This window comes from Hippocampus comes, unplaced genomic scaffold (assembly GCF_001891065.2).
Source record: "Hippocampus comes isolate QL1 unplaced genomic scaffold, H_comes_QL1_v1.1 scaffold100, whole genome shotgun sequence".
Lineage (NCBI taxonomy): Eukaryota > Metazoa > Chordata > Actinopteri > Syngnathiformes > Syngnathidae > Hippocampus > Hippocampus comes.
In genome coordinates this window covers 981052-997576 of record NW_017805282.1, presented here as the reverse complement: position 1 = coordinate 997576, position 16525 = coordinate 981052, and the positions used below count along the sequence as shown (strand labels likewise).

Genomic DNA, 16525 nt, shown 5'->3' with positions numbered 1-16525 from the left:
GACATGTCTCCGGCGCGTAATAAGCTTCATTATACAGTGAAGCGCCGTTGATTATCCGCGATATATTCCACACCTGCAATAGATAAAAATCCACCACATAGAGAAAGAATGCCTTACAAATAAAATGAGATTTTAGTATTTGAACAAAAAGAAATAAATAAATCGAATTGCAGGTATGAAATGTATGTACATCAAGAGTGTACTGGAAGAATGTGTGAACTGAGCAGCGGACCTTGTGGAACGCCACCAGAATTCATACTGTCACATCAAGCCATTGTAATTGCGTTCTTGTGAAGTCAACTGTAAAAACATGTGGTACTAGTATAGAGCCTGGGGAATACCTCCAGTATCTATTACTAGCCTTTCGTCACTACGCATCATCGTATATTGCGGCCAAGAAAAGTGACGTTGTTGCCGTTTTGAGAAGAAGGGCGAGCAAAGTCAAACGCACCATCGACCTGTTTATAAAACTGACCTGAAGTCAGCGGCAATAAGTTGGTTCACTCGATTACTTTTAAGCTGTTTTTTCCAGTTTGAAATGTTTGACCTCAGTTACACTGTGTGTGGGGGTTTGTTTGTGTGTGCTGCAGACATTCCATTAAATCTCATACACTACACACACACACACACACACACAGACACACACACACACACAAGTGAAAAGAAAAAACAAAGCAAAACAAAAAAAAAAAAACCTTACGGGCGCTGCCACGAGACCTCGGTTAATCATCCTCACTGGCCAAAAGTCACAGAAGCCACAAATCAATGTTTAAATGTGTGTCTGCTGTATTAAGCAGTCGATCGATGGCCCTCGCCAGCGCGATGGCCGGCTAAAAGGCCTTCGTGGCGGTGGGAGGGGGGCGGGGTGTACGTGTGCACGCATGCCAAAAAACGCACTTCACTCCACCTGATCCATTGAGTCAACAATGAGCGCGTTGTGACCTTCTCCTTGCTTCTTTTCTATCCACTCCAGCTTGTCTTCATCTGGACAAATGGATTGGGACACATTACTCAGTTTCCTTTGTAAATGTCATCTGTTGGCTCAAATTAAAGTAACTGTTTATTTTGAAACTAACATAATTAGATTACAAATGATTTTATGAGTTACACTGATCAGCTGCATTAAGCACATCCACCGGGTTACATAAATGTTGACAGACACAATACGAGCCCTACACACACAGATATAAATCGGAGCACTCGCTGAGCTAGCATAGCATGCTAACTTTGCACAAAACAGGTAGCTAAGCCACAGATTCATGAATTGTACACACACAAAATGGCGGCAAAACCACAAGAAAGATATCAGAGCCTTTTTCTCCAGTCCGAAAGACTTTACGCTGGCTCACAAATAGATGTAGAATAGATTTTAACATTCTGCTACATGTCGATAAATCACTGAATGGCTTTGGGTCCTGACCATATTCAAGAAATGCTGATGCAATATCAACCCTGTGAAGCTCTGACATCTGCAGATTTGGGTCAATTTCTGAATGCCAAAGTTCAACGTAAACACGGTGAATCTGCATTTCGCTGTGATGTTGCACACAAATGGAATAAGCTGCCAACAGAAGTGAAGTCAGCCCCGAGTGTCAGTGCTTTAAAATCCAGGTTAAAACCTTTCCCATACCTTTTATTAAGGTCCTCAAAACAATTCTGAATACACCCATTTTCTAATCCACTTATCAATTTGAAATCATTTTTAGAAACCTAGTTTTATTTCTTTACCTTGAAATGTTTTTGTTGCTTTTTCTGTTCATGTGTTTAAATGGTCTCAATGTCATTTTGGTCATTTTTACAAGCTACCTGTTTTCCCTGCTTTGCGTCTGAATATCGCTCACTGTTGTGTTCGTAAATGCTCGTAGGTGTTGTGTCAGTGTGAAGCACATTGAGTTGCCTTGTGTGGGATATAGAAATAAAGTGCCTTCCAACCGCTCTCTTTCATGCTTGCTCTGTCGCCAACAGATGTCATCTCAGCTCCTCTCCGCTCATCAGTACAGCACTATTCGTTATTTTGCATATGTAAGGCTGTGAGTACTGTTATATTCTCATTTGTTTTTCCACTGTTTGTGGGTGTAAATAGCAACATAGATGCCATTTCAGCTAGCACTCCGAAACACTAAGCTACATGGTTGTTTTAAATACACAAAGTGTAGCTCTTTTTTTTGTTGTTGCTCACAAGACAATGCAAAAAAGGCACGAATGTATTTATTTTCATACAATACTGTGCTGTTTTGTTGTTGCTCACAAGACAATGCAAAAAAGGCATTTATTTTCATACAATACTGTGCTGTTTTTTTTTATTAAAAACAAAAAATGGTGTATTTTGGGGGCAGCAACAAGTCTCAGTGGACAGAGGAGCTGTCTGACAGAAGAAGATGGCTCCCCAATAGAATTTTCAAAGGCCTGCTTCGTAAAAATGGGGAGCTTCATTCACCTTGTGCAGATTTGAGTCACCACATGGGCTGGCTTTCTCCTACAGGATATCGTGTAAAAGCCCAAAGTAATATTTGAGAACTTTCCAAACACGCACGCGGAGTGGCCGGGATCCTGATGGGAAATGTCAAGCGGCTTTTAAGGCACACAAAGAGAAGCCATTAAAAGGGTTGGCGTGACAAGGCGTTCTTCTAACTCTTCCCCCGACCGAGCCACCGCGCACCTCCGCAAATGTCAGCGACGGTCGGCGACAATTTCGAGCCGACGCGCTCGCCTGCTGCGATACGTCAACAAAAACACTCCGATTTGATGGATGAGCCAAGCTCCACTTCGGGATTATTCAATGCGTCGGCGCTTCCCACACCGGTTGAATATAGACTTTACTTCCGCCCTCACCTCACCTGCGTCTGATTAGCTCACTGGAAATTGCTTCCTCGCTTTTTTTCGATGCGGACTTTCCTAAACAATTTCCCAAAAGTAAATCAGGGGCGCCTTGGTGTTGAACGTCATTCTGTGCTGCTGTTTCAACCCCAAATTGTGAGTTAATCGGGTTTTTTTTTTGGGGCACCACTTTTGGGTCGACGTTGTGACGTCACCATGACGTTTCTCACATTTCTAACCGCGTAACATTTGCCAAGAAGCTTTTTTTTTTTTTTTTTTTTTTTAACCACCAAGAAACAACCTACCTTGTTCATAATATTCACGCGGGATTGGCATTGATTTGATTTAAATTTATTATGGCCAATAGGCAGTGATGAAGTCATCAGACAGTATAACAATACTCGCAATCAGGCTGGCATGTTCAGAGCCAAAATGGTCATCACGGTCGCAGTTATGTTATGGAATTATGGAAGACGTGTTGTCCGAGTTTTCAACAAACAGGTTTCACTGCTCCCCCTGCCTGCGTGACTTTTCTCTCACGTTCCAAAACATGCATGGTGGGTTGTTTGGAAACTCTAAATCAGGGGTGTCCAAACTGTTTTCCATCTCTCCCTGCTGCAACACACCTGATTCAAATGATCAGGATGGCAAGTCTTCCTCGTCCAACTACGAGATGACTAACCGCTTGATTAGCTGCGCAGCAGTGCTCGCTTTTTAAATGTAAATATCGCCAACGATTTAATTTCCCTTAAATAACGGATTTATGCCCGTTGGGCAAGGATCATGGAACAAAATAAACTTGTTAGTCAAGACACCACAATTTTTTTCCTGGAGAAAAACTCGAATGGTGAGTGACGACTTTGCAGTCTGCCTTTCGGGCATGTTTTGGGAGGTTGTACTGAATATGTCGAAAGCGTGGAAATGAGAAGACACAAGGAGAAGTGCCCACGCTCACATCTGCCAACGCTTACATGCTAACCAGCCCCTTAATTGCGCCTCTGTGACGCGCCGTTTGCGTTCCATCCGCCTCCCTGTCGTCCCTTTTGATGGCGCTCCAGTGAAAAGCAAAACTCCATTGCTCGGCCACAATTAAACCGCAGCTGGCCTGGACTTGCGCCACAATGACTCCGTGACCTCCGCTTCACCGAAGCTCATTCGTTCATTGACGAGTTTGATGAGCCGTCCGCCTCTCAGGGGGGTTAAGTGGTGTTGAATTTTGTTGTCTCTCCTCCTCTTAACAGCTGAGGCCCACGACATGATCCTTCATTAAGTCCGCCACAGGGAGTGCACGCTCACAGCGTCAACAAAATAAGGTAAGATAAATAAATAAGCAGGCCAAACACACTCCAGCGTTCAGATAAGACCCCCGTCCCTGAACGTTCCACCATTAGCATTTTATAATTGCTTCCAGGCTTTCCATTTGAAAGTCTGAATTTCACGTCTGTAAAGGTTTGCGTGGTTATTGCATGATCCCTGGACCACTTCAGGCCTCGCAGCAGATTATTTCATTACTGGAAGACGACGTAAGGGTTGGATGTCAGCTGATGCAAATACATGAAAAAAAACATGTTTTCCTTTTCCTAACGTAATTGAATTAATTGAAATGCGGACTGAAAGGCAGCTTGGGTATTGGTAATGAATCTCATATCAATTAGACAAATGAATCGTCTTGTTGATGATTTTGGGTGTAATTTTACACATTGAAAAATGTGTGATTATTTAAAACAACCAAACGATGTTGCTTTAAGAACAAGCCTCGAGCTTAATGCTAACACATAATTGACATGCTAACAATTATCGGCAGTTGCTTTTTTTAAAACCTTTGAAGCAACAGGAATTTGGAAACAATTGGGGTAGCAACACATGTAGACAGACAATGTAACAGTACTCAGTCACAGGGGTGTGCTGGCTGATGGGAATTTCGGGGGAAAATTCCCCGAATGGCCGGTGTATTTCTGGTTGCCCTTGGGGGGGGCCTGTTCACCTTCTGATGATTATATCCTTCTGTGCTTGTTACTCCTGGCTGTTGGAGTTGTATATCCTGAGTAATTCAATTTGAAACAATAAATACTGTAGTGTATTACTGCCACACCGGTCTGGGCCATCACGGCTGCCGTACGCGTTCTTTGGGGAGGAGAAAGAATATATGCTGAAAATCGACAACATAAAATGTGATCTCTGCAATTTAAAAAAATAAATAAATAAATCTCTGATACAGTTTGACCACAAAAAGAAAACTGCAATATGGCGAGAGACGGCTCAAATACGATAACCCCAAAATGTTTTCGGCTAACTTGATGGACGTTGTAACTAGTTGCATCAAGCTTTCTTTGCATAGAGCTGCTTTGTATGTGCCCTTCAATGCCAATGTAGAAATTATTTTTTTATTTCCTCCCCTTCTCTCCCTGGAATCTGACATTTCGCATCAATATTTCACTGCCTCTACTCACTGCCGGCTGGGCGTCAGAATAAGGCTTTAGCTATGCTCCACCACACACTGCTGAAGGACTGTCGAGCAGGCTGCAACCCCGCAGGGAGGCTACGAATTGTGTCTGCCACTAAAGGAGAAAGAGCGGCCGCCCCTGCCGCTGCTGCCAGATGGCGGCGAATAATCCTTTTGCTATTTGTGTTCAAACTTTTGGATTCACACGCGGAAGGTTGGATGGGCCGCCACGTGGACGAACGATCTGAGACCATGACGTCCGGGCTGACAAAGTCTCCCGGTCACGGCCTGGGTCAGAGAGCGATCACGTTCGGCTGTTGTTGTGCTCAATGTTCCATCCTGAATCAATTCTGTTTGCTCCGGCAAGTCTAACGACGAGAAGAGGAGGCCTCATGTGGTGCGGCAAAATTGCCCGGTAGCCACAGACCGAGATGGTTATTGCTTTGACTTGTTTATAAAAGTTTGCATTGTGGAATCCAACTTGCCCTTTTTTGAACCCGTTATACATCACTTATGCTAAGGAATGACTGCATACTATTTTGTGTGTGTGTGTATGTGTGTGAGAGTGTTTTGATTGTCAACAGCGTTCCAAGAAAGGGCTTCTGTGTCAGTCAAAAGATCAATTGGTCACCTCCAACCATCCCGTGTCCTTTTTGGGCCGTCTATTAATTATCCATGATGACGCTGTCGGAGCTTTCTCCCAAGCCCCCACTAATAGCGAGGTTTCACTGTTTAATTTGTATGCTGATGCCGTATCAGAATGTGCCAATCCAGCAAGCATGAAGCTTGACTGCGGACGAAATCTTGCCGTTTTGTCATTTTAACCAGGAATGATGAATTTGAGTAATGTCCGACTTGGCTGGCTTCTATGCAAAAGGCAAAGGCGGATAAACGGGCAATCTGCTGATTCGGCACAGAGAGGCCAATTGTGTGTCTTGCGAAGCGGGAGTAAAAGTGTACGTTATCCTTGGAATGGTTGTACAAGTGAAGGTTGCTGTCACGTTCGGAGCACGGCGGAAATTCATTTCGAATGAAACCAGTCTTGGCTTCTCGGAAAGATCCTTGTCCAAATGACACTTTCATAAATAACTTTTGCGGCTAAAGCTAAAAATGCCAACTGTGCATGTCATGCCTTTTCCATTATTATTGTTATTTCCAACCTTTTTTTGCAGCACCACTGTTTGGATTTATACCTTCAAATCATCGCTATTGGCAGCAAAGCTCACTCAGTTTGTATTTTACAGCTAAATTGAGCTCTCTGAAGTCATTTGCAAAAAATGTTACTTGCCTCGCTACCTTGAAATTTCTCTTCTGCGTCGCCTCTGTGGTCATTTCGTCAGGGCTGAAGTGAGTCATTTGATCCAGTGAACGTAACGCAAAGCAGAAGGTCATCCATCCAAAGACTTGGATGTACTCGCTGCGTTTTTTTTTTTTTTTTTTTTGTACGATTAGAAAGAATTTTTGCCACGATGGGCATTAATTAGCCTTTATACCTTCCACATATTGTACTCCCGGGCTTTTATTTCATCACTGCCGACGGCCATCCTAGGAGTCATTTTCTTTTATTTTTTTTTTCCACAATTTTCTGCTCGGCTTCATATTCCATTACTGCCGGATTATGCCATTCTCTCTCACTGGCACGCGTGCTCGTTTATGATTGCGCTTGTTCCACAAACACCTCGGTGGCAATTACACACAAGAGCTTGCGTGCTCGCGTTGTCAATACACATCAACCTGTGCATCATTATGAACCGACCGCGTGCTCGCTGCTCAACGCAGATAAACATCAGCAGTGTATTGCTTGTTTTGTTTATGACCGATGGTAGGCTCAACAGTGAAAGTAATTTTCCTGTATGGCTGATTTAAAGCCACACATGGAAATGTATAACGTTATTACTGTGGTAGCTTGACTTACGAGTTTGAATAGTTCTGTGATCCAACTTGTAGCTCAATTTACGAAATCACAAAGCAACATATGGACCGGCCAAAGGCTCCTCGCTCCAAAAACTCTTATAACACTCAAATCCACAAAGGATAAATAATTACAGCACACTCGGAGTGAATTCCCCTCGTCATGCTCTGTACCACTTTATTTGCAATTCATTGTGATCGTTTTTATGAGGAGTGAACTGTAAAAATATGTGGACCTCATATAGCTCTCTGTGGAACACCGCCAATATCAATTTCCATTCTCTGGTTATGTTGTCGCAGAACAGTTTTGTGAGGGTGTTAAAAAGTCAGTCAAAATACTCTCAAATGCCTGTTTTGGAATTAGAAACGGAACCTGTAAACCAGCGTCGCGCAAAAGATTGTTTAACCTCAAAGGTTCCACTGTATATTCCCAACTGAATTTTTTCCCCCATTATCTGAACATTGTGAAGGTTGCTTTACACCTTTTCGAGTAAATTAAATGAGAGATATTTTATGGCTTAGCCCTACCTCGCACATGTTGGGAGCAGTATTGTGCTTGACGGGAGCTGTTGTAAATATGCAAGGCCACGCCGCAGGGATGAGCTGCGTACTTTTAAGCTCGGCTCTGAAGGAGCCATCCAGGCCACAACACTGGCTGTCAAACGTATTTTTTTTTTCTTTTCACTACCTTTTTTTTTTTTTTTTCTTACAAGTGCTCTGCGTTCTGGCCTGAGAATAATTTGTACCGTGAGGTAAATATCAAGGATCTTAAAATGAAACATTGTTAAGCCATGACTTCCAGTGCATTTTTGGGGGCGATGTGGGGAAAAAAAATGCACTGGAAGTGTATGATAAGTAAGAGGCCCTTGCGTGACATTTTGCCAGTGAGGAGGTTCAGAATTGCTCACAGCAAATTTTTTCTCCCCTCCCCAGTAACCGTTTTTCCCCGTGATTCTTAAGAAGGGTTAAAGCCACAGCGAGGTGATGTCGCGGCCATGCTCGGGCATTCCCATTAATCATAATGTGATTGTGCCGCACCTACTGACTGAGAGCTCGCTTATTAAGAAGGTGCAGGGAAGGATTTGGACCACACACGTTAGTGTCAGGTCAGTGAAGTGGACGAACGTATGACGGGACACATCTTAGCCCCGCCTCCTCCTCTTCAAATAATCGCCATTGTTAAAACGCAACAGCAATCTTCATAAGAGGTGCCCTCGCTTTGTGTCGGAGCTCCGTTCCTATGGTGATGAGGGGCATCTAAAACGATCAAATGAATAACAGATGTGTTCTTGTTCACTCTGGAAACGTAATCTGAGGGGACTGCCGTTATCTGGCGTGTATTGCTGTACTTACCTACTGGAACACCAAGTAATTTTGACATTGATGCGGAGTATGCTGTACAAATCTGAGGACATAGTACGGAGCCTTGTGGAACACCAATACTGTTCTATGGTAGCGCCGGACCATTTCAACATTGTTGAGTGTACTGTTGAAATCTGGATTTAGTAGACAGCCTCTGTGATGAAGGGTGTCCTCGGCTTAGGGACGGAGGTCTGTTTCAACCGAGGCAACGTAACCCGAACTTGCTGATGTAGTATCAAAGTCAAATCAGAAAAACACCTCTAGACCATAAATGTAAACCAATCAAATAAAAGCTTTAAACATGGCCTTCACCAGTGCACAAACTAGTTCATTGCGTCACCTTGAATCCTCGCATGTCGGTGCCTTTGTAAACGGAGGACCCCCCTAAAAGGGACATAATACATGCACATCTAGCCAAACGACATTAAGCCCATTAAATAAGGAAAACAATTAGCAAAAGTAGCCATTGTTATATTGTTATGGTCCGTACAGACGCACTCAGTGGGAGATGTAATTGTATTATTTATGCGGTGATGTCGACATGAGCCCGTGTCTCTTCCTTTGAGGATCCAGCAAGCTGCTTTGTTGTTAACGTTGTTTTTGTCATTAGCATACCGAGCCGACAGACGGTGGAAGCATCCTTTCGATTTGTTTTGACAGTCGAGACGGGTTTGTCACGCTCTCTGAAGGCCAGTCAATCAGTCAGTCCGTTCGTACAGGGATAGGGCCTCAGTCGAAAGTCGTTGAATTTCCGTCGATCGACTCGCACTGCTGAGAGTTCAAAATCCGCTTAGTGAATATAAATGTCTTTGACACACGACGGAGTGTTGGTTACAACTCTGCCACGTTTGAAATTGTCAACAAAATCGCCACGTGTAGAAAATTATGCTTCAAAATGGTGACGAATCGATCCGTCCTCTCCGCTTTTGAACGCCAGCCGGCGTGGCCGCTGAATGCACTGAAACCCCGCCCCACTCAAATGTCAGTCCAGTGCTGTGTGTCATCAGGCACCGTTTTAGCCATGCCCCCTTCACCTAAATCAGGAAAACTGAAATGGTGAAAACTGTTTATTGCAAGGTGAAATGCTAGACAGTTCTCACTCTTTTCAGCCGTTGTCTTCAATCGTTTACATTCAAAACCATATCTCTGAATTCCCTTGACAGGCTCTTAAATTCAAACCTTACTCCTCCGCCCAACTGACATTGTGTGTCTTAATGCTGTCGAGAGACGTCATGAAACAACCCGTACAGTGTTTGATCTGAATTCATCTCACAACCCGTCTTGAAAATATCAAAGTTGGCTCGCAGCGGATTCTCATTTTTCTCATTTCCAAAGACTGCACGTTTATTTCTTCCTCATGGTAGCGGATTAGCCAACGGGCAATGGCCGCCGCTTCACCTCTGACGTGCCGAGCGGTCAGCAGTGACGCGTCGCTGACCTTTTCGGATGACGCCGTCCGCCGTCCTCGCGCCAGAGAGACTCGGAGGTACGAGGCAGCGCGGAACTGCAGGGACTTAGGCCTCCCACCAAATCAAAAATTGATATGCCAGCGCGCAATCCTCGCCTTTAGTTGCATCACCTTTGCCGATGACCGAAAAGGCTTTTGCGGGGAAAACTTTTGATTGGTAAAAACTTTGCAGGGCAGCACAGTGAGAAGCAATCATTTCAGCAAAGTGATAACCATCGCGTTTCGGATACACCTCCACTCAATTGACGTTGTGGGGGGGAAAAAAAAATGGATCGAAAATGCAAGGACTGCAGGACGCACAGTTCATCCACCTTATAAAACCAATTAATTTGTTTACATACGGTTTAAACAGTGCTATTCATTTTAATCGTTAACTGCCACCGACGTTTCTATCTGTCAACTGGAACCCAACCGGCAACTACCACTAGCAAATATTTATTTCGCCAAATACATTTTTTTCATTGTTGTCTTTGCTGGCTTTGTTCCAGAGGATGATGCGAAAAAATGGAGGGAGGGGGAGACAACACGTACGCTAAAACACTCATGCTCAATCAAAACTGCAGCGGTGCCTTGATATACAAGTGACCAGACTTCCCAGTTTGCGGCGATACGAGCAGTCGTTCACATGATTTTTCTCTTTGACTTGCGAGTAAAAATGAACTGCAAGCTTTAAGAAATGGGTATTTGAACACAAACGGTGCAGCAGCGACCTGTAGACAGACAACTATGCACAAGTATATACTCTTTATCCTCTGCAAAGCTAGTTCGACGTGAATTTGGAGGTATTTGTTGTTTTACCACCTTGGTGCCGGTCTCCTCCAAGACCTTCAAAATGTGGTGTTGAGTTTGAAGTATTACAACGCTAGCGTGAACACAATCAGAAAAGGCGGAGGTTGTTTGTGTTTGTCTTACACGAGTAGCTGTCGGGCATACGCAACTGCGAAGGGTTTGCGCAAAAAGCCCGTCGGTGGATGTATAGTATGACAACAGCGGCCTTGGTTTCCTTAGCAACAGCGTTTACCGTCCGCTGATAGCTGACCAAAAAAATCAAATGTGAGGCAGCCCCTCATGAATAAAGATGCGGGCAACATATGGCCCAAGCAAATCAAGCCGCTCAATCTTGGAGCTTGTTGCTTCTCAGGCTTCCATGGGCTCATGCGCACATATGGCCACTCGCGTCAACACACACGTAAATCTTCCCTCGCAACATCAACCGCCCCACTGGCCTCATTTTGCTAACTCTCAAGGGCAGGAGGCAGCAGGGGATGGTGGGGGGGGGGGGGGGTTGACGTGCGCACACCTGAGCCAGCCATGATTTAATGCAATGATGATGAACCAAAACAGCCACAAGCAAGTCTCAAGACTTTCTGACCTGTTCACAACAATTTGACCGTTTTAGAATAGAGCAGATGAACAAAAAATAGAGCAGTCCAAACTACAAGTAACCTTTTTGATGTTTTTACGTTCGAAATGTTTGCTGACGTGACGGCCGCATACCAAGGACCATAACTAGCCACATATTTTATGTAGCTTACTGACTGTAACTTACAAAGTCATTTTTGACAGATGTCCAGTGGACCTAGCGTTGAGCCCTGTGGAAAGCCGTAAGTTGTGTTGTGTAATCCCAGGCAGTTTTGGCATTCCTGACTACACAGCAAACAATCTAAGAACCGAGGAGCAAGTTTTGCTCAGACTAATGACACAAATTTGGAATCTGATCGGGGGGGTGGGTTGACGTGCGCACACCTGAGCCAGCCATGATTTAATGCAATGATGATGAACCAAAACAGCCACAAGCAAGTCTCAAGACTTTCTGACCTGTTCACAACAATTTGGCCGTTTTAGAATAGAGCAGATGAACAAAAAATAGAGCAGTCCAAACTACAAGTAACCTTTTTGATGTTTTTACGTTCGAAATGTTTGCTGACGTGACGGCCGCATACCAAGGACCATAACTAGCCACATATTTTATGTAGCTTACTGACTGTAACTTACAAAGTCATTTTTGACAGATGTCCAGTGGACCTAGCGTTGAGCCCTGTGGAAAGCCGTAAGTTGTGTTGTGTAATCCCAGGCAGTTTTGGCATTCCTGACTACACAGCAAACAATCTAAGAACCGAGGAGCAAGTTTTGCTCAGACTAATGACACAAATTTGGAATCTGATCGGTTAAAGAAACAGTCCCACTGCTGTTTTGAGTTGAAGTGGCATGAGATAGCACTACTACCTCTGAAGGCAGTTTGGCATGCAAAGGCTGAAATCTGATTGGGAGAAAAAAAAACAAAAAGATTCTGACGTACATGCGCTGGAACCAATGCAGCCAAAAGAGATGAAGAGAATCGACTCTTGGGAATAAATGAATACAATTCAATTAGAATTGCAAATGTAGGTCAGTGCTTCTGTTAGTGGTTAGACTAGCACACGTCTGTTTCCTGAGCAGAAAACTCACCATTCTCACTTTAGACACACGCACACACTACGGGATCATCACTCAGGATAAACTTTGAGACATTAGACAGTCGGCATTTTGCTGACCTGGATCAGAATAGGATCACAAAATGCTCCGTATGCATGCGCAGCCCATTTTAGGCGAGAGAATGTAATCGCAAAGACCACCAAGGACCCTTGCGACTTCCGATTGGATCGACACGTGGCCGGCCGAGCATCGGCAGACAAAAGCGCGGGCGGGCCGACGTACTCCTGCATCAGGAGCTCGTCGTCTGCCAGTTGGCCGCCGCCAAACCGCTTGAGGCGCCGCCGCACGCGTAAACACCGGCGCAAACGAGCCTCCCTTGTAGCCGTCCACTTTATTCAAACGTGTCTGGAACACACTTCAAAAATCTAGTTTTGATATTTTTGATGTAATTTTTGTGTTTTCGAACTCGCACTGGAGCTGCTTTCAATCTCACTTTCATTTTTGGCTAATCTTATGTCGCTTGAGCTAGTCATCAATTATCACCCGACACGCATGCTCTTGGGATGTGTGAGGAAGCCGGCCGGAGTAGCCATGCGAGCGTGTGAAAAACATGTTCTACAAAGTACACGTGGGAAGCCCGCATTCCAAGACAGACCCCGAAAAGGACAAGTTGGCTAAAACGCATCCCGGTCTCTGCTGACATGGGACCAAAGCGGACCTTTCATTCTCCGTCAAGCTATGCACCTGCTTAAACTCCCCATGGATTTTTTTTTTCTTCTTCTTGGAAGCTTTTGCATACCCAGCACAGATGACCATTTCCTGGCGTTTCAAATACGGCCAGATATATGAAGTCGATCAGGCCCCAGGCAGGTCAGCAGTGCATGAATAATTCAAGACAGTGAGCAAGAGCTGCAGTGTGTGTGTGTGTGTGTGTGTGTGTGTGTGTGTGTGTGTGTGCGCACAAACCTAATAACACTTGCTGGAACAAGTGCTTGTTTTCATATTTCAACCTCCATTTATTTGAACCAAAAAAAGAGAAGGGGGGGAAAAAAAAAAACAAGATCAGGGTCAAAAATCCACTCAACGCAAATGGGGGGGAAAAGGAATACATTTTTTTTTTTTTTTTTTTTTTTAGCAAGATGGCTGTGGTTTGAGAGTCAAGTATATTGTCCTCGTATGGCAAAGAAGAGGGGCGCTTTCGAACAAGCCAAAAATGCTTCCGTTTGTTTTTCTGCCGTTCGGCAGCTTATGTGTGACCAGGAGGGGACCTTTTAACGCTTGAAAATAGGAGGGGAACCCCCCCCACTGCCCCCTTCACCGCCCCAAAAAAATGCAGCTTGAGGGGTGGGAACCATGCCCAGTCATGAGAGGATAACGGGGGGAGGGTGAGGGGAGGGGGCTTGTCTCGTATTCGCGGTTCCACATTCCACAACGGCACAGCGTCTGCGGTCTTGAAATTCATCACGGCCATGTCCAAAAACTAACAGGTCGGCAGGACGGGGGAGATTGAACGGTAGCCCCCTCGCCCCCGGTCACTCCTTGCCCCCGCCGCCGACCAGGGAGAGCTCCTCGAGGATCCCGCTGGCGTCCACCCGCCGCCGCTCGCGGATCAAGTCCTCCAGGCTCCGAAAAACCAGCGTGTGCACGCCGCTGCCGGCCAGGCGCACCTTGAGCAAGTACTGCTGTTCGGCCGAGTGCGCCTCGCCGCCGGCCTTGAACTCGCGTTTGCCGAAGCGGCACCAGGCGGCGAAACTTTCCGAGTTGGTCCAGCAAATCTCGTCGCTGCGCAGGCCCACGTGGCCCGCCGCGTTCTGCACCACCAGGTCGGCGGGCAGCGGCCGGTAGCGGTAGCGGCCGTTGGCGATCCTGCCGCGGCGGCCGTTGCACACCTCAAGCAAGCCGTCCCGGCGGATCTCGCCCTTGTGCAGGTGGATGACTCGGCCGTCGCGCTCGCACACGGCCCAGTGCGGCGGCTGCGCGGCCGCCACCAGCTCCAGCAAGTCGCCCGGCTTGCACACGCCCAGCAAAGTTGTGGCCGCGTACACGTCCAGGTCCTCGTTCTCGCGCAGCTTGGAGAAGATGCACTCGTGCGCGCGGAACGCCGAGTACTCCACCTCGCTCAGCGAGAAGGGGCCCTCCGGTCCCCCGTCCTCGTCGGCCGGGCTCAGCTCCTTGCCGAAGCCGCAGTCGGACGGCGTGCGCTCGTCCGCCGCCTCCTCCTCGTCGTCGGAGAAGAAGTAGGCGACGCCGACACGCAGCTCGTCCTTCTCCAGCCCGGACGGATCCCCCGTGGGCAGCTCGCTGTAGTTGAGGTGGGTGATCCGGTCCAGTTGGTTTCCCATCAAGGACCCGGCAAGGCAGAGGCATGGACTGCGGTGTCTGCATGGGAGGGACAAGCAGAGAGGCGTCACCAAAACACGCCAGTGCGCGCATTTTACGCACGGGCGCTGCGTCAACAAAGGCGCTCGACTGGCACTTGTCAACGCCAGCTCCCCGAAAGCTGACGCGCGACCCTTTTTAACGCGCGCAAAGCCCCCCCCCCAAAAGAGAGAATACCTGTGCGCCCCCCAGGCAGGTGCTTAAATATCCTTCACTTCCATGAGCGCGCGTCCTCGCTCCTCTTCCACTCTCGCGCCGCACCGTTCCGCGGATGGAGTCCGAGCCTGCCAACACTAGAGCTCCTCCGGCGTTCGCCGCCTTTATGGAGCTTGCTGAAGCCCCGCCCCCTCCTCTCGATCAGCCAATGGGGAGCGTCGGTGGGAGTCGCCATTCAGCGACGCCTTCCAATCGGAGGCGCGCACAACCGTGTGGCCGCTGGAGGAGGTTGTTACTGTGCGCGTTTGCGCGCGTGCGTGTGTGTGTGTCGCATAGCTGTGGAAATTCTTGACGAGTGCGAGCGGAGGTCCGTTCAGTCGACAAGTGTTGTTCTACAGGCTTGCGCTTGAGGAGGTCACCACCGAATGAGCACAACATAACTTAACAGGTCAATTTGTGAAGCTTTGCCAGCCTTTGTGGAAGCCAGGGCACATAGTTTATACGAGCAAAAATATTCAAATTAAAAACCCACAGCAAAAACTCTGAAAAGTCAATCCGTCATGTCTCCGATTTTCAGTCGCAATGAATGGGCGATCCAATGTTGCCTTGAGATAGAAGTTGAATTTTTTTGCACTTGTATCAATTTCCTGAATTGAAAAAAAAGAAAAGCAATGAAATATTTGCAGTGTTTTTCGATAAGAAAAAAAAAAAAAACGGACAATTAAACCAAATGTGATCATCTTTCTGCTGTTCCTGCTTTTGCCACTGGGTGGCAAAATAATGCAATCATCCAGACACAGATGAGTAGACTTCTACTACTACTACCAAGTAAAATATTGTAATATCAACCATTTCCTCTCAAAGATATCTGACCGTGAATGTTATATCTGTCAACACATGTTGCTCCACCATTTGTGTTCAAATACCCATTGCTTGGAGCGCTCAGTGCGCAATGATCCGTAGACTGTTCGCATGTCCGAGGCGTTTTGCATTACAAGTTAGCAGCAAGCTGGGTCTGTTTTCAAGGCAGCATTGTTTGGTTTCAAAACTTGTGCACCTTCAATGTTCAGCTGGAAGACATGCCACGTAGAAAACGGCAAAAAGAGCCGGACGAGGTCCCCAACTAAACTCCAGCCATTGTCGCTGTACTCAGAGAACAGCGGGAGAATGCCTGCATCGTAATGTTGTCTGCGTTGTCACTCCGTGTGTGTCAATTAGCAATGAATGGAAGTTTTTGTGTGTATTGCTCATTCCCTTATGGCATTTTTGTGTGCATGAGTGAACGATTGAGTGGATGTGACCGCATTTTGGGGGTTGGTCGTCTGTGTGTGACGGCAGCACCAAAACAAAGAAGTCCCCAAGGGAGATGATCCCAAACTGTGTAACATTTTTTTTTTTTTTTTGCCTCGCCGGATGTTGCGTCAGCCCCCCCCCCCGATGAAACTCTCATCAAATTTGCGGCGCGGGCGAGAGACTGTTGCGTGCGCAGCTTTCATATTGCCAGTAACGGCTGCACCCGTGTCTTTTCATCTGCGCCGCCCAGAGCTGATCGCTATCCTGCCATTTACATCGCC

At 46.4% G+C, this 16525-nt stretch overlaps 1 protein-coding gene and 1 long non-coding RNA gene across 2 annotated transcripts in view; one reads left to right on the top strand and one right to left on the bottom strand.

Moving 5' to 3' along the window:
• Positions 1–630: 630 nt before the first annotated feature.
• Positions 631–16525, top strand: part of LOC109516693 (uncharacterized) — an 18703-nt gene continuing 2808 nt past the window's right edge. The window contains exons 1-2 of the long non-coding RNA XR_002168392.1: positions 631–656; positions 1476–1481. This is a non-coding gene — a long non-coding RNA (uncharacterized LOC109516693). The remainder of the gene's footprint in view (positions 657–1475; positions 1482–16525) is intronic.
• Positions 13527–15099, bottom strand: lratd1 (LRAT domain containing 1). The gene is made up of 2 exons (XM_019871430.1): positions 14973–15099; positions 13527–14795 (listed from the first exon to the last, which is right to left on the bottom strand). The coding sequence occupies exon 2, from the start codon at positions 14756–14758 to the stop codon at positions 13949–13951; it is 810 nt and encodes a 269-aa protein (XP_019726989.1). The 5' UTR covers positions 14759–14795; positions 14973–15099; the 3' UTR covers positions 13527–13948.